General features: G+C 40.6%; 1 protein-coding gene across 10 annotated transcripts in view; it reads left to right on the top strand.

The window, feature by feature from the left end:
- AMOTL1 (angiomotin like 1) overlaps window positions 1–20,143 on the top strand; it is a 155,517-nt gene that overhangs the window by 103,812 nt on the left and 31,562 nt on the right. For all 10 annotated transcript variants that reach the window (XM_079101932.1, XM_079101934.1, XM_079101930.1 and 7 more), the window contains 2 exons: window positions 5,643–5,787; window positions 7,040–7,129. In XM_079101932.1, the coding sequence (XP_078958058.1) occupies window positions 5,643–5,787; window positions 7,040–7,129 (235 nt within the window). The remainder of the gene's footprint in view (window positions 1–5,642; window positions 5,788–7,039; window positions 7,130–20,143) is intronic.

The raw sequence follows: 20,143 nt of genomic DNA on the forward strand, positions 1-20,143 counted from the left end.
CACAAGGCCCTGAGTTCAATGCCCAGCACTTTAAAAAAAAAAAAAAAAAAAAAAAAAGTGCAAATGCCCACAAACAATCTGCCCCAGCATGTTTGTGTGGAACTTCCTCTGGAAGGGTCTGGAGCTCCCTGGAATCAAGACCAGACTTGGCTCAGGGAGCTCTGACTGCCTTTATCAGAGGGAAAATTAGAGCCACAAACAGTGCTGCATGAAGATTGTGGCCGCGCTCCCACCTCCACTTGAATCCTTAGAAGTTGGGAAAACAGCATGTCATCTCCTGGCTATTGGCCTGTAAGCTGCTGCTCAGGCCCCAGCTTGCCTCTGATTCCTCCCAGGGCAGCTTCTTGGTATGGCCTGAAAACTGGGAAGGGCTCACTCAGCACCTCTGGGAAACAGGCATTTCTTTCTTCTGCCCTAATGAAGCTCTGAGGTAGACATGTCCAGGAGCACTGCAGAGGGCAGAGGTCAGTGCTTGGTCTCTTCACATGGATATTGTTGAAGAGCTACATGGACAGTGCAGAAAGATCACTGACTTTTTAAAAATAATATGTACTTTTTTTGGTTAACCAATAACACACATCTATTTTCTGATTTTGATACAAATTTCTTTTTTTGAAAATTAAAGTCACTTAATCTCCCAGTGCATCAGTTTCTGTGCACAGAGGATGATTCTTAGAATTTGTGGCCAAAAGGATTTAGATGGCTTCTGAAAAGGAACACAAGTCAAGAGTTATTTTTGTTCTGGAACCCAAAGCTCTTTTATTCCCTTGAACACTATAAATGGTTTCATAAGTACCACAATTTTATTGATCTGTATATGTCAAGCCAGAGTTGTCAATTTAAAACCTTAGATTTTGTGAGATCCTCGGCATACTCCTCACTAGTTCTACAGTTGTTCTCAGTGATGGGACTGAGACCCAGAGGATTGCGTGAACTTGGTGTTGTAACATTTTCTGTCTTGTGTCCCAGGGGCCATCTTTGTTCCCGAGCTTCCCTCACAATTGGCCTCACTGCTCAGTGTTCTCCGAAGCTGCTTAAGTCTTAGGTCTGGGCAGAGGGTGGTAGGCTGAGGCAACAATTCTGCTTCTTGTTGCTGATTGCTGCTAGTTTCTTGGCATGGATTTGATACCCGCTTTGGGTGGGTCCTGTTGGTGCCATGATGTAGGATGTGGCCATACTATGACCATGGTATCATCCCATCTGGGACCCTCACTGCCCTGGGAGTGCTTTGGCCCTCACAGAGATTCATTTTAAGAGCAAAACCAAAAATAGGTGAATTTTTAATGGTAGAGCTTAGCATATGCATATTGTGCCAGGAACATAGCAGAAAGGATGACTAAATTCAGAGGCTGCCAAAGCCCAGCCTAGTCATGAAAGCCCTGTTTCCAAAGAGGCACAAGGTAGTGGTTATCACTGTTAATATTGGAAAGATGGTCAAGGGCCCCCAGAAAGAGCTGTTGTTTTTGTCTTTCCTTTTGGTTACTCATTTTGCTTCTCTTTCCTCTGTTTCCCTGACACTTAATTAATGGACAGAGTTTCCAGGAGGACCTGACTGCACTGTTGAGTGGTTGGCTTCAGAAACCATCAGGGGATAGATGGACATCGGGAGGGGAAGGAATGAGTATTTTCAGTCATCCCAGGCTTGCATTAGTGAAGACACTCTTCTTTTTTTGAGGGAAACCACAGAGGATTTGATGGTGCAAGTCTATGACTTGGACACAGCCTTTCTTTGGTTCTATGCATCCCCAGGCTGTGCACTTGAAGATGCTCAGGGGAAAAGTACGTACCTGGAGCTTAGAATGACTGAGATTTTCTCGGGTCCCTCTGTTGGTTTGCTCGATGACAACAAGCATTATTGGAACCTGCGCAGAGCTTCCCACTCTGCTTCGTAGCTCTGTTTCTGGGACACTGAATGCTTCTCTCTTGCCCAGCCTCAGGGCTTCCAGGTTGGGGAAAGGACAGCAGCTGTGAAGGCCAACTCAACCTTCCCTCTGCGCACCAGACCCAGAACCTAAACAGCGCTGGTAGTTTATATCAGAACCAGCTGTCCAGTCTTCTCCTCATCTTCATAAATGTCAGGGGGATTAAGATGTTCTGGACGTGGAGGGGCTGAACAAAGAGTGGTTTCTACTCTGAAGGAGTGTACAATCAGAAAGAAAAGAGCCTTGGATTTAAGATTCTTAAAATGAATCCAGTCTGACTTTTTACCCCTTGGGAATCTTTGCTTCATGTCCCTGAAAGGAGGCCTTTATTTATTTTTAAACAAGTATAATTGAAAAAAGAAGAACTCACTACTGGGTGTACTATACTTCTGGCAAATGTAATTAGGAAGCTCTTCCTTGTGTTGGATCAAAGTCTGCATCTCTTTAACTTCCCATATTTAATCGTAGCTCTGGCCTCCACAACCACACTGCAAGGGACTACTCTTTGTTCGCCACCACAGCTATCATTTCTCACAGGAAGTACTTGTCCTGAACTAAGGTCCTTGCCCTTTCTCTCTGGGTACCTAGAACACAAAGTTATATGCTGATTCTTGATGGCTTTAACCTTTGAGGTACTAAACTATGCTGTAGAAGGCTCCTGAAGTTTAATTTTACATTGTACAGAGGGAAGTTTCCTAGCCAAAGGAAAGCATTCATAGTCAGGTGTAGTTTATACCCCAGTTCTATTAAAGATTAATTAATCACAGTTTTGGCCAAGGACAGAGTACAGTTCTAGGGTGGTGAGGGCTATTTCTGCCCTCGAGGAATTAACAGTCAAATTGGAAGCACAGTGAGTTATGTACAGCAGGTTAACAGTCCAGTGAATTCAGACCCCAGTAGATTCTTGGGGTGGTACAGGTCAAGAAACCTTTCTGACTCTTTGGCTTGCAGGTTGAGCAGCTCTACTGGTAGCACCTCAGGGCTTTGGCACTTTCAGTCCTCTTAATGACTAGGTATTGCCCTGTGGTCTTTTAAGGGCATTGTCCTGCAGCATGGACATGCCCATATTTCCAAAAATAAAGGTCCCCATTATAGAGGAAATTATAGAGCATAGAAATACAAAGTGTTTTAGAGCTGTCTCTTTTGCAAACAAAATTCAAAGGAAGGAGCATCACTTGTAGTAACACCTTGAACAGGATTTAGGACATGGTATTCTCTGTGCCATCACACTGCCAGTAATTCATGAATATTGAAGAAACAGGAAGGTCTTATAGAAGTGAGGGGACAGTGGAAGAGCCAAACTCTGGCATAAGGATGCCTCAGGGACAATAGCATGGTACCAAAAGGAGCCTTGGTATCTCAGCTCCGCTCTGTTGGCCACCTTTAAGCAGACACCTCATGCTCTCCAGCCTTTTCACTGACCTCTTCCCAGACAATCCCAGCTTTGTTGTAGATAACCTGTGGAGACAGTGACCATGATTTTTCTCCTTTTGAAGTTCTTGACTGGCTTCTGGGCACCTCTGGAGCTGATAGCTTCAGATTCTCTCCTTCTGCCTGGCCATCCCTCAGGGTGAACGCTTCCATAGGTCCTCTCAGCTTCTGTGATCATCTGTCATCTATTGACTGATGACACCACAGCTGTTGTCCTGACTTTCAGACCTGTATCTCCACCTACTAACTGGAAAGTTTTGGTGTTCTGCAGAATCCTCAGTCAAAGCCAAACTGGTTTTATTTCTTTGGTGAACCTTTTCCTTTCTTTGGTAAACCTCTTATCATCATTTATCTTAATTGTCATATCACCCCATCATCTAAGCTGTGAATGCCCACGTTGTCTTTGATTTCTGTCTTATGACATAGACCCAGGCACCAAGACCCGTGGACTCTACTGTTTAGTATCCTTAGAATTTGTCCTTTTAGTTCTCCTCGCTCATGCCCTGCCACCTGTCACTGACCTGTTTCCCTTAGCTTCTCATCTGGACTTCTTTTCTCCCGCTTCCTAATCTCACCTCCATCCTCCAACTCCACCTTACAGTTTTATCTCTCTAAAACTCTGGCGAGACTGTGCTACCCTTCCTATAACCCACCCCTTCCCAGTCCTTCCCACCTGATAATTCTCTTTTGCTCTAACTTCAGGTTCTTCCTTTGACCTTAGTTCCTGCCTCTTCTACCTTGCTCTTGTCCCAGGGCTGTCCTGTCAAAGATCCATGCTTACTTGCACAGCAGTGTTTCTTGGCTTTTGTCCAATACTTGCCTAGAATGTCAAAGTCCTTTGGGTTTTCTTTTTTGCCTGCAAACTCCTGTTTGTCCTTCAAGACTCATTTTAAATGGCATTTTCTCTAAATGACATTTTTTGTCTTACCCCTGCAAAATTAATCACTTTATCTTCAGTCTGTCATGACACTTCACTATCATACCCCTTATCACTTGCACTGCCTGTGTCTGGATATGCTCCACTTAGTCTGTGAGTGCCTGAAGGCTTGGGATTATCTTACTTACCTCTGTATTCCTGGACCCAGGAGAGTGTCTGCATGTTGTAAGCAAATCATGACTATCTGTTAGGAGTCTTGGCATGGATTTTTCTGATGTGGGTAACCGGGGTTCAGAAAAGAGGGTGCCTGACTCTCAGTGACATTGCTCTCCTGCGGAGGGACTCACAACATGGTTTTGGTCTCCTGGTTCCCAGAGAGGGATGCTAGTTCTTTGATTTCATCAGCTTAGCCTCAGCAGCAGCCCTCCTGGCCTCTACATTTGCAGGCCCTCTCACCCAGCCTTTATCTTTCTTTTCTTTGTTTAATTCTTTTTTAAAAATTTATTCTAATTAGTTATACATGACAGTAGAATGCACTTTGCACATCATACATACTACCCCTACCCCCCCACACCCCTCTATTTAATCCAAAGTAACTCTATTCTTCCCTAACCCCTCTCCTTATTGTGAATTAACATCTGCATTATCAGAGAAAACATTCCTGCATATATGTTACACAATAGCAAAATGGAATTTATTGAGATCCACTTCAAAATCACTATTACATTAGACTCCTGTAATGGCCATTTCAGCTACTAGTTATAGATCTCCAGGTCAGTTACCGTTCTCATTTTAATGAAATAAGAAAAGTTTTAATCCTATATTTCTCAGTTTCTCTGCATATTAAAAAGCTTTTTTGCAGTACATTTGTTTGTACTTAAGCACAAATCCATTGGTCCTTTATGTAGATGATTCCATAGGTAAGGGATGAAAATGCTGTTTAATAAAACCTCTCCTGGAGTAGAGACAGGTAGGAGGGTCCCTGAAAAGAACACCATGCTTAGAATCTGAAAGTTTGGGTCTTGGTTATAGTGCTTTAGTTCTTCTTTGCTTTAATATTTTCCTTATGTGAAGTGGAAATAATGATCATAGCTAGAAAAGTGGCATATCAAGTGTAAGAGGCTTAAGTTATGGTTAAATTCACCTCTTTCTAATATCGGTATGGAGGGACTTTTACAAGGTGACATCATATGGTCTGACCAGGCTTAGGAGCCTGCTATTTGCAGAATCCTGATGTAGCCCTTGGAAGGCAGGTGGGGAGCAACATTGATTCCACAGCGTGGTAGGCATGAAACTTGAGATGCAGAAAGGCAGCTCTGAAGGAAGATACAACCTCACACTTGAATGTTGTAGAACCATTATTACTCAGACACCAGCATGAATGTCATTTTAATGCCAGTTCTTTCTTACAGTTTGAAAAAGAGCTCCAGAGAATTTCAGAAGCCTATGAGAGTTTGGTGAAGTCTACCACCAAGCGAGAGTCTCTGGACAAGGCCATGAGAAACAAACTGGAAGGAGAGATCAGAAGACTTCATGATTTCAACAGAGACCTCCGAGGCATGTCACCTTCTCCTTGTGTTCTCTCCACTCTAAACTACTTGTGCAGCCAACGGCCTGAGTCAGGGCCAGATTGCCGTTCTTCCTGGGTTAGATGATCTTATAATGTCCACCTTCTGGGAAGGGAGAAGTGCTCAAAGGGTAGAATCATTCTTTTCTTTCTCATGGGTTGTAGGTTACAGCATGGAGTCTTAGAAATGAACCTACCTACATGAGGCTGTGGAAGGAGGGAGTCTGTGCTGCAGCTCCATTTTGCTTTTACTCAACAGTGACTCATGACTGTGTGAATAAGAATGTTTAAAAAGACCAATGTGGGACGCACACCCCTTTCCACATCAGGCTGAGTCTTTGGGCAGTGTTCTTTGAAGGCCAGCTCTTCTCTTCCTGTGTATAATATAGAAGACAGAACTAGACATATGTTCCTCCTGCAGGGTGGGGGAGGGCCACAGTTGTGGAGAGAGTAAACGTATGTCCTCCCTAAAAGCAAGCATCAACTTGCCACAGGGTCTTGGCAACCTCCAATGTGCATCATGATTTAACCCATAAAATTTTGTCTCACTTGCAGTCAACCAACCCATTTTTCAGTTGCATCTGATGTCCACACACTCAAGGCATTGGTTGTCACCAGTTGCTAGAGCCTACTTTTTGAGTTACTACAAACCCTTTTGTGTGGGATATCATATATAAAATATCCAATAAATACTTGCTAAGCTTGAGTACTTAATTGGATAAATAAAGATACACCAAATGGTTTGGGCAAACAAAACTTGCTGTATGCAGTCTTCATTCATTGGGCTGTTTTAATTTCTCTTGGTATTTGTTTGTTACTTTTATTTATTTTATAGTTCTAAGATTCAGATAAACCGTTGCTGGCTAAAACATAGGGCTGATGGTCAAGGCTGGACTAGGGCTGGATTTGAAGTTATGAAGACTAAGTCTCTTTGGGAGGACTTCATCTCAGAGGTTTGCTGCCTCAGAAGCCATGAAATGGTTTTTCTCCCAGCCTGCCCCTAGCTCACACTGCTGGGGCATTCCCTTTGCAGTTGGATTGAGTAAAGATACAGCGTGGCATCTGAAGGCTTTTCTTTGCTATTTTGAATGCAGTTTTTATTCTTCCCTGAGAAGTGCTCAGAATTGGGCCCTTGCCTGAGCATCTCTTCATATCCAGCTTTTGGTACCCATTTCATTTCTCCACTGGATGATTACTTCAATCCGTATGCATTTTTTTTAACCATGTCCTTGTTGTTTGTAGATCGACTGGAGACAGCCAACAGGCAGCTGTCCAGCAGGGAATATGAAGGACATGAGGACAAAGCTACAGAGGGACATTATGCTTCCCAGAGTAAGTCTCCATGTTTATTTATCCCATAATTGGTATTTTTAAAAACTGGAGGCCTGAGGAAAGAATTATATTAGTTTTAAGGATGTTTTATAACTGCTTACTTTTTGTTTGTTAATTTAGCCTGCAAGACATTGGCCCCAGATGAGGCCTTCCTAGGTCTGCTAGAGACAAAGTCAAGATTGACTTATATTATTTCAAAGATGTTTATTCTGTCCTTCTGACCTGTAGTTCCTCTCTGTCTCTATAATCCTCTCCAAGAAATAGCAACACTACAGTCTTTCTTGGCATTTAGTACTTCAAATTGATCACAACTCTTTTTTTTTTCCAGGAAAGGGAGGAGGTTTGGTTCTCTGGATAGGTTGAGGAGTGCTAGATCGGCTGGCACTTGCCACCATGTTGATCCCTCTGGATGATCACACTGTGTGTCTCCATACCTGGCGCTCATTTTCAAAAGCCACTGAACCCATTTCAGGCAGAAAAATAAACATTGGCTTTGTAAGCCTCTAGATTTAGTGGGAAAATATTTTATTAATTTTGCCAGAGGCAAATGATAGAATCAGAGGGGCTTTGTCAGACTATTGGTTGGGGTTTGAATATTGGCAAATTCATCCCACAAGCCAAAGATTTAAAAATTCAACTTCATTTTTTTAAAGCTGTTTCAGAAATTGAATTCATAGCTGTATCATAACTCTCAACAGCATTATGTGTATGTGCTGACAAACTATAAAAAACAACAACAACAGCAATAAAAGGTGATGTCTTCAGTATCAGCCATTTGTCCTCTGATAGCGTTCTGATGTGTGGTCTAATCAGTGCAACCCTGTGTTTTAAATGCTGGGAAGTAAATTGGTGAAATATTCTGATTTTTAATACTGTTTGGTTGGGTTTAACTTTCTTTGTTTCCCCCAGATTTACTCATGATTACATTCCAGTTTTTAGCCCCCTCCTTATTTTTTAAATTCTTCTTTTGGCAAGTAGACATTAATACTATTTAGGGATTTTGCCTCATATTGCTTTGTTAGTCTTGTAGTAGGTGATTGGTCTGTCCTCCAAATTCACATGAAGAGCTGTATCGGCACTTTGAATTACTTGCTTTTCTCACAAAATTCAGTTTTTCTTATGAATGTGATAGATTTACTATCTCATGGGAGTTTTCACTTGAAAGGTGTCATCTGTGTGATATGCATGCAGGATTTTGGCACCTTTTGGAGGATCGCATGCCTTTGGGTAGAGTGAGGTGTGCCGGCAGTGCTGGCGTCAGGCACTCTGCTGACCCTGTCTTCTTGGTGGGGTGCAGGGTGATCACTTAGTTTAGGTCAAAGAGAAAAAGCCACCCATTTTACCTGATGGGCATTTGTTTGACTTTCTGACAGGCTGGTCTGGTGGAACAGTAGGAAAGAAGGGTTCAGAGCTAAGTGAACTCAGATACATTGTTCTTTTTTTTTTTTTTGGTCATTTTATTTTTTAAATATATATATTTTTAGTTGCAGATGGACACAATACCTTTATTGTTTTATGTGTTGCTGAGGCTTGAACCCAGTGCCTCATACATGCCAGGCAAGTGCTCTACCACTAAGCCACAACCCCAGCCCTGTCAGACACATTCTTGAAGACTTGACCCTTTTGGCTCAAATCTGTAACTTCAATAATCAGACAACTAGACCCTTCCAGCTATTCAGGCAGTGATTTATTCTGTGTAAACTTGCTCCACTGTGTTTCAGAGGCATAACAAGAGAGACCAACTGCTTAGAGGTACCCTACTGTTATGTGTGACATAATTGAATCCAGGCAGCGCAATGAAGCAGCCTTAGTGACTGTGATGTCTAACCAATTTTCCCACACCCAGCCTTCACAGGATACTTTGTGACTTCCTTGTAGCATTATAATTATTCATATTAGTTCTGCTCTCTGGATGTGGCCTAGGGATGGACTTAGGTTGTTATTTCAAATTAGATAGGTTTTTTTCTTAATGAGTTCTGAGAACCTCTTGTATATTACAGAAATTACCATGCCCCTCGAGGTATGTTGTAGATATTTTCTCCAGTAAAGTTTTAAATCTTTGATTATAGTATTCTTTATCTTACAGAAGATTCTTTAAGTAACCATATTACTGCCTTCTAATATTAATGTCATGCTTAAAAAGGTACTTCTTACACTCGAAGATTCTAATAGTGTTCACCAGTGTTTTCTACATATATGAGTATGATTTCACTGTTTACATGGCTCATATTTTGGGAGGTAGCTTGGCAGGCAGCATAGACAAATGCACCAGAGACCAACCTAGAAACTAGGAGACTCATTAACAGCCATTTGAATTTCTGGGTGAGATGTAGAAACCCTGAACTAAGACAGTAGCAATAGAGAGTAGGGGAAAGATAAGTGAGGAACACATTCATAAGACTTAGTGACAATTGGATAATGGCAGTGAGAGAGAAGCTGGTATGACTGGAGCACTGGTAGATGGTTACCCGTTACCAGTACAACTCGGGCGTAGCAGGTTAAGGTTAAATAATGAGTGAAGGTTTGAGCTGTTGAGTCATTTCACCTTGCAGCCCTTAATTCAGTGAGCAGGTATAACGATAGCTACAGAGATACCCACAAAACTAGATGGCAGCCAGTCTCTGTCAGGCTTTCCCTTAAGCATGTGAATACAGAATGACAGGCATGAATTTACCTCCTCTCTTCATAGTTATTAATGTGTTCCTTTATCTGAATGTTCTTTTATTCTATTGCTAGAATAGAATAAAATAGATTAAAAGAATATTAATATTATTAGCACAAAGTTAATCAAATCCCTAGTAATCATAATTATGAATATTCCCCAATCAAGGGGAGCTGTCCTTTTGCAGTGAACCTTTTGGAATTCTAGCCCTTGGTTCAGAGAAAGGCAAGACAGCATCGCAACGCTAGTGACATCTCTGAATAATACATACCAAGGAGCCAGGGCTAGATTGTGATGCTCCTGACAACAACCTTGGCATTGGAAAGTCAGAGAGTAGGGGAAAGTGCAGAATAATGTACTTGCTTTTTTGCTAGGTGTGTGTGTTGGTACTAGGTGTCTAAGTCTAAGAGCACCTAAAGTGACTCTTGCAATACCAGCAAAAACTCTCTAAGTTAGTGGAGGGAGGAAGTCCTTCCTGGTCAATTTTTTAAGTTTCCCTGGGTAGGTTTTAAAATCTGAACTCTGCTCTTAAGTTGGAGCCGAGGAAGGTCATGGCAGATTGCCTGGGTAGCTACCACTAAGTGCTAAGGTTGAAACAGACCTTGAACGGGTCTGTTGTGTTCCTCTCTGTCAAGAGAGTTGTCTGTCTTGAAAATCTTGAGGAATTAAATGCTTAGAAGTTTGATGACCTGGAGGAAACTTTTTTTTCATAGTTTAACATTCTCTTTGGAGGAGTTTGAAGTTTTATTTGTTTATTTTCTGGTTTTGCTTGTTTGTTTTTCCAAATGTTTTTGCAGCTTATAGGATAGTGATGTCAAAGCCAAATTGCTCCTGAAAAACAGGGCCTCTGGCCAACTCCTGTTTGGTTTGGCTGTGTGAAACTGGGGCTTCTTTGTCTTTTAACTTAAATGAGGCTCCCATTTTCCCCATTCATTTATTTGTCTCAGACACACACACACACACACACACACACACACACACACACACACACACACACCCCAAAAGTAGGTTACCATTTGCTAAAACAGGGCCCCTGGAAATATCTGTCAATCTTAGCTATGTCTTCTCAGTCAGTGAAACTTTTTTAACCATTTACTTCTGAAAATTGATAACTCTGCAGAATTCCATCTGCTTTAGGTCAGAAAGCCAAAAATGAACTATTACATGAGGGGGCACTAGACTAGTAGAGATGAAACTTCATTTTATTCAGTTTTTTAATAGACACATCAGGCCTTGTTGTATTTTTGGATCTAGTGGGACCTGATTAGCTCAGCATGCTTGTATTGTGCTGGGATACAACCAAGTCTTATTGGAAGGATGCACAAGAATCTGTTCCCTCAGGATTTTGTAGGTACTCCAGGTTCAACATATGTGGTTCAATTCTAGCTATTAAATGGTATGCCTCTCTAAGAAAAAAAGATTATTTGGGCATTTGATGATTTGTTTAAAACAACTTATTGATGAGTAATAGATATAAATGAAGCAGAACAATATGTATTTGTTTTCCTTTAAATTCCTTTGGGCTTAACAATTAATAGAAAAGAATGTGTGAGACCACACTCTTTTAAAATAACCATAATTTTCCATTTTCAATGCACTTTGTAATCCTCATTCTCACTTTTGAATCTTATTTTAGAAACTATAGTTTTCTCTCTTATAGAACGTGAAAGAGTCCAAAATGATTTCCTGAAAGAAAACCCTTCTGATTTTTGTATCTCTGTAAGCTCTTGTGTGAACCACAAAGCAGAAATTACTATGACATAAACATTTATTTTGTTGACCTACATAGAGCATAAAGAGATTATTCTGAATCCTCATTGGGTTTCATTACATTGGATGTCGTGGGTTTCTGTCAGGCTTCATTAGTAAGGAAGGTTAGATGTGACATGTGGGTTCACTGGCTTACCTCTTTCTCCTCAGGCCAGCCAGGGCTGGCAGCTCATCTTGACTCTGGCTCCTTGATGCAAAGTTCCTGTTATAGCACTTTTTATATTCTGTGTGGTCATACTGTCTGTGCAAATCCGTCCACCAGATGGGAGAAAGTCGGGCATACTTTACCAATATTCACCTCTACTAAAACAACTTGCATTTTTATGCACCTGGCACTCAATAAATGCTTATTGAGGGAATGAATAAAAGTAGAAGGTCCAAGTAACAAGGTTGAAATTCTCCTTATGCAGCATCAGTATCAAAACTTTCTTTTTAATTCAATGTCTCCAATCATGTGGGAAGGTGCCCCAGGTTGTCCTCTGTTACTTCAGAGGACACTAGGTGAAATTATTAAAAGAATACTGTTACAATAGAAGTAACTTTAAAACACCCAAATTAATTTTTTGTTTTTCTCTTTCCTTCTTTTTTTCCAAGTAGAGTATCTGAGTGAGAGAAATTTTTCATTATTAACAACAGCAGTATTTCTCCAGAAAGTTGATAACTTAGCTCATTTTGAGTTCCCCTTGACACCTCCTTTACTCTATTGTGCTATGTTGATGGTGAGAGCTGGCTGTGGTATAGAAAAGTTTTTTGTAGCAACCAGTCAGTTGCTCATACTGACCAATCGATAGACATGTCAGATACCACAGATCAGCGCCATGGGCAAAGGAGAGGAAGTGGCCCATGAAGCCTGCCAGAATGGCATCATTTTTTTTTTTTTAATTGTAAACAAATGGGATACATGTTGTTTCTCTGTTTGTACATGGAGTCAAGGCATACCATTTGTGTAATCATAAATTTACATAGGGTAATGTTGTTTGATTCATTCTGTTATTTTTTTCCCTTCCCCCCACCTCTCCCACCCCTCTTTTCCCTCTATACAGTCCTTCCTTCCTCCATTCTTACCACCCTCCTTAACCCTAATCCTAAACCTAACCCTAACCCTAACACTAACCCCTCCCTCGCCCCATTATATGTCATTATCTGCTTATCAGCGAGATCATTCGTCCTTTAGTTTTTTGAGATTGGCTTATCTCACTTAGCATGATATTCTCCAATTTCATCCATTTGCCTGCAAATGCCATTTTATCATTCTTCATGGCTGAGTAATATTCCATTGTATATATATGCCACGGTTTCTTTATCCATTCATCAACTGAAGGGCATCTAGGTTGGTTCCACAATCTGGCTATGGTGAATTGAGCAGCTATGAACATTGATGTGGCTGTACCTCTGTAGTGTGCTGATTTTAAGTCCTTTGAGTCTAGGCCAAGGAGTGGGATAGCTGGGTCAAATGGTGGTTCCATTCCAAGCTTTCTGAGGAATCTCCATACTGCTTTCCAGAGTGGCTGCACTAATTTGCAACCCCACCAGCAATGTATGAGTGTACCTTTTTCCCCACATCCTCGTCAACACCTATTATTGCTTCTGTTCTTGATAATCGCCACAGAATGGCATCATTTTGATCAAGATTTTCTTGTCCTAAATTAACTGGTTCTCCCTAAAGATGATCTGTATGGTGAGTTGAACTGCAGTTCTAAAACTCAGTTTTATAGGCATAGGCCCCAGTAAATAGGTTTGAATCCACTGCTGCATCTTCTGATTCCTGGTGTTTTACTAACACGTTCAGTGACCTGAAGTTAAATGCATAACCTCCCTGGACCTCCATTTCCTTTAAAGTAATAGAGGTCTGAATCTCCCAGTTTAACCAACACAGGTATGAGGATAGCCAGAGAGAGGAAATAAAGAAGACTTTATAAAATACATATGTTCTGCAACACTTCTTCCTGCTCCCCTGCATCTATTTCAGTACTCACTGCCTCTGGAGGGACCTGCCAGTTTTCAGGGAAGGGGAATGGGCTGTGTTCCCAAAGAATGCCTGCATGCCTTACTTAGCCTTGCTGAATTTGGAAGGCAGAGCATGTGAGCACTTAAGCCACTTGATCAACCTTGACAGGCGGCACTGAGAAACTTCAAGCCTACATGACAACCAAAAGTGCACACCGTCTGCAAGGCATCTGTTTATGTTCAGTCCAATCTTTTCCCCAAGTGTAAAAATTAATGTTACTCAATTTAGGCTCTGATTTTCCATACTTAACAAGCAGACCTAATTGAAGAACCATGTCTTGATCATGTGTTTTTATCTGGTCTCCAGCAGGTGAATATGGGTTATGATTTTCACATTGATGGTTTTAAAATTACTTTTTGCTTGATATTCCTTTGCTTGGTATTTCTGCAATTACATTGAAAAATTGGGCCTCTTAAGCTTTTTTACAGTCCACATTCCTTGTGCTGCATAGCAGGACAGATGGATAGAGTAAGGCCAGCTTGCAAAACATACTAAAATCCATTTGCATCTCAAGTGGCATCAAGGAACCCTCACTTTCCCTCATGATTTAGAACCAGGAAATCCATGGGCAGGCCTCCACTTAAATGGCAGTTGCTTAGGGAAGACTTTCTGAGATGATAAGGTTAGATGTTCCTTTTATATACTTCCCAACACCCTGTACTTTTTCCTTAGTAAACACTCATCACCAGTGCAAATAAGTCACTGTTTGGATAATCATTTTCTGTCTTCCCCTCTGAACTCTGCAGTCTAAGTGCAGGGGCCCTGTCTGTCGTCCTCTTCATTGCAGCCCCAGCTCATTGTTCTTCCAGAACTTGGCCCTATGCATAGCGCTTAGAGGCATTTAATAAATATTTGTTCAATGTCGAATGAAATGATGATCATTATTATTTATTCAAACAAGCAGTTAAAAGCTAATTACTGTGAACTAGCTGTGTGCTAGCCATGGTCAGCAAACTTTGTTAAGGGCCAGATGTAAATACTGCAGACTCTGAGGCCACAACTACTCGAATTGGTCTCTTGTCCAAAAGCCACCACAGATGATTCATAAACAAATGGGTGTGGTCATGTCCCAATCAGACCTTATTTACAAAAACAGGCAGTGGTCCAGATTAGGCTCGCAGCCAAAGTTTGCTGCCTTCAATGCTAGGCACTTGTTATAGAAGAGGAAGATGAAGAAGGGACCCCAGCCAAAGGAGAAAATACTGAAGGAAGAATCAAAATTAGAAACTGCAGAAGTGTTCCCTAGCTCTTACTTTGTAAATTGCCTTAATTTGAAAAGCATATAATTGTTTATTCTTCTGTAATCCCATATCAGGGAAGCATGATTATGATCATTTTAGAAAAATAGAAAATCTAGATACATAAAAATGCAGTCAAAAATCTTAGTTATCCAGTGAGGATCCAAAATTAGCTAACGATGTAGACAGGGCTGGGCACGTCTAGTCTAGTGGTTAGCCATGAGGGTTCGTTGTCTTGAGAGTGAGGTCTTGAGGGCACCCCTCTCAGTGGGGCCATAAGTTCTTACCATAGCATCCTTCCCTGAGATGAGCTGGGAAGATCTGAATATCAGCTATGTAGAATACCTTAAACGTTGCAAGTCTGGTAACCAGCAATGCCCATGTCCTCTAAAACAGAGTTTCATTGTCACAGTGAGTGACAGTGTCTTTGTGGCTTTTGCTCTGCTGATTAAAAGCTTATCCCCAGGTGGAGTTGCAAGTTTTCCCCAGTCATTATTCTTCTGGTCCTGGTTCAAGTCAGCCTGATGTGGTCATTTAATATCAGTGACAACTGCCACTGCTAATCAAGCACTTACTGTGAGCCAGGCACTATGCTAGCCTCTATAGGGGCATTATTTCTTAATCCTCCAAGTAAACTTTTGAGGTGGGTAATACAGGTATCTTACAGATGAGGAAACTGAGGGACAGGAAGGTTAAATGACTTGGCCGTGGCCATACAAGCTGGCAAATGAAGAAAACAGATTTTGAACCCAGGCCATTCTGACTGGAACATGGGGAAGCCACCTCCTGTGGGCCAGGTGGGTGGAGAGAGGCTGGAATGAGAGAAGTGGCAGCATTGAACTCCCAGTGACTCTGGAACTCAGTATCGCATCCACGTTTTACAAAAGCTGAAATTGCAACCAAGGATGATCAAGTGGTGTGCCCAAGAATCCACACTGGAGAATTGGGACTAAACCACAGCTAGAATTGGGACCTCCTTTTCTTATTTTTTTTCCTTCCCTTTCTCCAAAAAGTCAATTCTATAAGCCCTGGGTGAGTGAAGAGTTTACATTTTTTACCCTGGGAGGAATCCTGGATAGCAAAGAATTTTGTACTAGAAATCTTATTTGGTTGCAAATAATTTAACCCAGTACTGTGACTCAATAGTAAAGCGTTCAGATGAGAAATAACATTCTGTGCTTCTGACTTCATCTATCATTGAACTTGAGCCAGTTTTAATAAAGGACTTATTTGTTAATCCATATACCCTCTTAGGATAGCACGCAACAAAAAAAATATTGAGAGAATACAATTTAGGGTCTAAAAAATCATCTTCTCACAATGTCTGTGAAATAAAACTTTTTGTTCTCTGGATGATGAAATAAAAACATAGGCAGAACACAATGAGTAACTGTGGTGTGGTTTCTTCCAATTAGTTTTTGGAACTATTTTTAGTTCACGAATTATAGTGAGAGCCTACAGCTGTATCTAGATGGAACCAGAGAACTTCGAGGGGACAAAGTGTTTGTTTGAAGTCCACAAAATTTGGTCTTACACCATTAAAAGTAGGCTTGCATCTGCTACTAATTTTCCTTCTTGCTTACAAAGACTGTGGTTTGGTGGAAAGGAGAGAGAAAAAGGATCTGTTCTAAGCAAGTCATAAAATGACAATGGAAGAAGGGACTGCAGAAGTTAAAATAAAGGAAAAGGAGGACGTACAATTGCAGGCAGCACTTTGTCCGACCAGTGCTGGCATAGACCTCTTCTTTCCCCAGATACAGTAATTCCCCAGTCAGTCTTTGGTGTTAAGCCACATCTGCCATTCGAAGGGACCATTTTAAAAATAGTTAGGGCTGGAAGTGTAGCTCGAGGCTCTAGGTTCAAACTCCAGCACCACCAAAAAAGAAACAGCAAATAAAAATAGTCCAATATGTATATGTAATAATTTAGACAAATACACATATATGCGCACTTCATTACACACATACTATCTAGTCTTGTATCTGTTTTAGGTTTTATTTATGCATAATAAAATTTAACTGTTTAAAGCATACAGTTTGATGAAATCTAATAACTGGCATAATTAAAATTTAGTTGTCATTCCATCTGTGAATTCCACATCCATGGACTGAAAATATGCATCTGTAGTGAACATGTAGACTTTTTTCTCATTATTATTCCTTCAACAATACTGTGTAACAGCTGTTTACATAGCATTTGCCTTGTACTAGGTATTATAAGTAATCTATAGATGATTTAAAGTGTATAGGAGGATGTGTGTGAGTTATATGCAAATACTATACCATTTTGTGAAAGGGACATCTGTAGATTTTAGTATCCTCATGGGTCTTGGAACCAATGCCCCACAATACCAAAGAACAACCATGCAGAATGTATGTAACTCTTCTGGTGCTTCCTCTCCTCTCCAAGTGAAATGCCCTGCCCGCCCCCCACCCCCCCAAATCTGTCTGCTTATGTTCATGTTTCTATGTCTTCAGATCATTGTTCTTTACATTATGTCCAGGTGTTATGGTTGGTTTCTTACGGGAGCCACATTGTCTGGTAGGATCTTACTTGGTCATACCAGGTAATAAAATTATCTGTTGTTTATCTTTTTATATTAAGAATGGAGAAGACACAAAAGGGCTTGTATTCTGTGGTGGTTATAGAAAGCTTAAGTCTTCAGGCTGATTTGTGGATATGTGTATAGTCAAAACCAAATGCACTATGTATCCTACATTCCTGTGGCTTTATTTATTCATTGTCTAATTTGTAATTGTGCTATCAGTAGACGTATAAAAGAAGCAGTACATTTTTATTTCAAGTAAAACAAGGAGAAAGGTTAATAGTATATTTGAAAACTGAACTGGATTAATGAATGTATATATTCAGTCAAGTAAATTTGCAAACTACATATATAATAAATTTTAAATAAAATATTTTAGATAAATAAGATGTCCAATGTTTCTAGAATTAAAATGTAACATTTTAATGCAAGAATAACTAAAGTAGAAAAATTATGTTTAAGAGTCCTTTTGTAGGTATTCAAATAAATATTTTACCAAATTATACCTAAGATAACTTTAAATTCACTTTGGAGCCAAAATATAAAAAATCAATAGATAATTACATAAATTAACAAAAATAATAAGTACGTTATGACCACAAGGTGTTGTTCTATGTTAGACCAATAGAAGATTTTGTGGTTAGGCTTTGTTATTTTCCAGTGCCAAATATCTAAAAATGATCATATCATTGAAATATTTTATTGTAAAGTTAGAATTTGATCATGTACCAAAAGCTGTTGGCTAAACTAGTCATATTTCTTCACACATAAGACACTTCAGCTATCTTATATTTTTAAAATACTATAGACAGAAGGGTGTAGATGCTGATGGAGAAGGGTCAGTCCCCTATGAAATAAGCCTAGTAGGAAGAATAAGACAGGCAGCAGTCATTGAACCTGAAATCAAGACAGAATATGGTAAGGACTCATTACAGAACAACTTCTACCCCAAGAAAAAAGTGGGAGGGAGTAGCCTGTAGCCTTTAGGGTGGGCCTTGAAAGCTAATTCATAGTTTTAGGGGAATTTTGCTGCTATAGTAAGGTAAAGTTCTATTTTTCTTTTGAACTTGAGAAATAAATTTTGACTAAATCCTTTATACTTTAGGCTTCTCATTTTTCCAAGTGAGTCATCTCTCCAAAATATTTTTTTCTACATGTTAACAATAGCCATTTCCATAAATTTTTGTCTCTTCTAATGTCTGAAGCAATGGCTTTCAAATTCAGAACCCTTGTTCAAAAGAAAACTTATTTGGCACCAAAGCCAAAGGGCTTTCTGGTGATAGGGAGTACAGTCTTCAGAACTGCCTTCCTACCTTCTTGTTAGTCTGTTTTTTTGGTACTGGGTATTGAACCCAGGGGTGCTTAACACAGGGTCTTACTGAGTTGCTAAGTGTCTCACTAAGTTGCTGAGGCTGGCTTTGAACTCGTGATCCTCCTGCCTCAGCCTCCCGAGTCGCTGGGATTACAGACATGTGCCACCATGTCCAGCCATTAGTCTGTTTTCTGTTGCTAAAACAAAATACCTGAAACTTTATACTTTATGCAGAAAAGAGACTTATTTAGCTCACACTTCTATAGGTTGAAAGTTCAAGATCAAGAGGCCCCATCTATCCAGCCTCTGGTGAGGGCTATATCACAACCTTATGGACATCATCAGGTGGAAATGTGTGCAGAATATGGTGAAACAGAAGCAAGAGAGACTCAGGAAAGGTTCCAGGCTCACTTATAAAAGCTTGTGAGAGCAAAACCACATCCCTCGAGGAAAGCATTAATTCTTCCAAGAGCAGCACCTCCATGTCTTAATTGTGTTCTACTAGGCTCACCTCTTAAGAGTACCACCACCTTAACACTGCCATCCTGGGGACCAAGCCTCCAGCACATGAACCTACGGGGTCAAACTCAAGCCCTGTCTAGATCATAGCAACTAGACACCCCTTCTCTCTCTTCCTTCCCTCTCTCTCCCCCAGGGCTCTGTAGAATAGAGGTTTTTTTTGAACTCCTGTTCTTAATTTTCCTATTACAGAGTTCATTTAAAAATGGTTTACTCCTTCGGCCATTTAAAACTGATCCTCACTGGAGCATAACTGTGTCTGTCAATAAACCTACTGTCTTAGTCAGCCTTTTTGCTGCTGTGACTAAATGACCTGGCCAGAACAACTGTAGAGGAGGAAAAGTTTATTGGAGGGCTCACGGTTTCAGAGGTCTTAGTCTATACAAGGCTGGCTCCATTCCTTGGGTCTTGAGGTGAGGCAGAACATTATGGAGGAACAGTGTGGCAGAGGGAAGCAGCTCGCATCATTAGGAAGCAGAGAGAGAGGGAGACTCTGCTTTCCAGATACAAAATATATACCCAATAGCCATGCCCCCAATGAACCACTCCCTCCAGCCATACCCTACCTGCCTCCGGTTACCACTCAGTTAATCCCATCAGGGATTAGTTCACTGATTAGATTACGACTCTCACAATCCAATCATTTCTCCTCTGATTCTTCTTGCATTATCTCACACATGAGCTTTTTGGGGACATCTTACATCTAAGCCATAACACCTACTTAGCTGCCACTTACAACCTGTGTGTCCATTGCCTGGTGTAACAAGGCAACCTGCACTGGAGTACAGGGACAGCTCAAGGTCAAAGATACTTTTTACCCGAGAATTCTTATCAGCAGAGTTTACAACAGTAACAAAAACCATCAGCTTATGGGGTCTACATTGTATTATGTTACTTTTCCATTTTGAATGAGTGAGTGTGAGTGTGTCCTTTAAAAGAAGATCATCTTTCATGTTATTT

The sequence above is a fragment of the Sciurus vulgaris genome, assembly GCF_902686455.1.
Source record: "Sciurus vulgaris genome assembly, chromosome: 11".
In the NCBI taxonomy this organism is placed as follows: domain Eukaryota; kingdom Metazoa; phylum Chordata; class Mammalia; order Rodentia; family Sciuridae; genus Sciurus; species Sciurus vulgaris.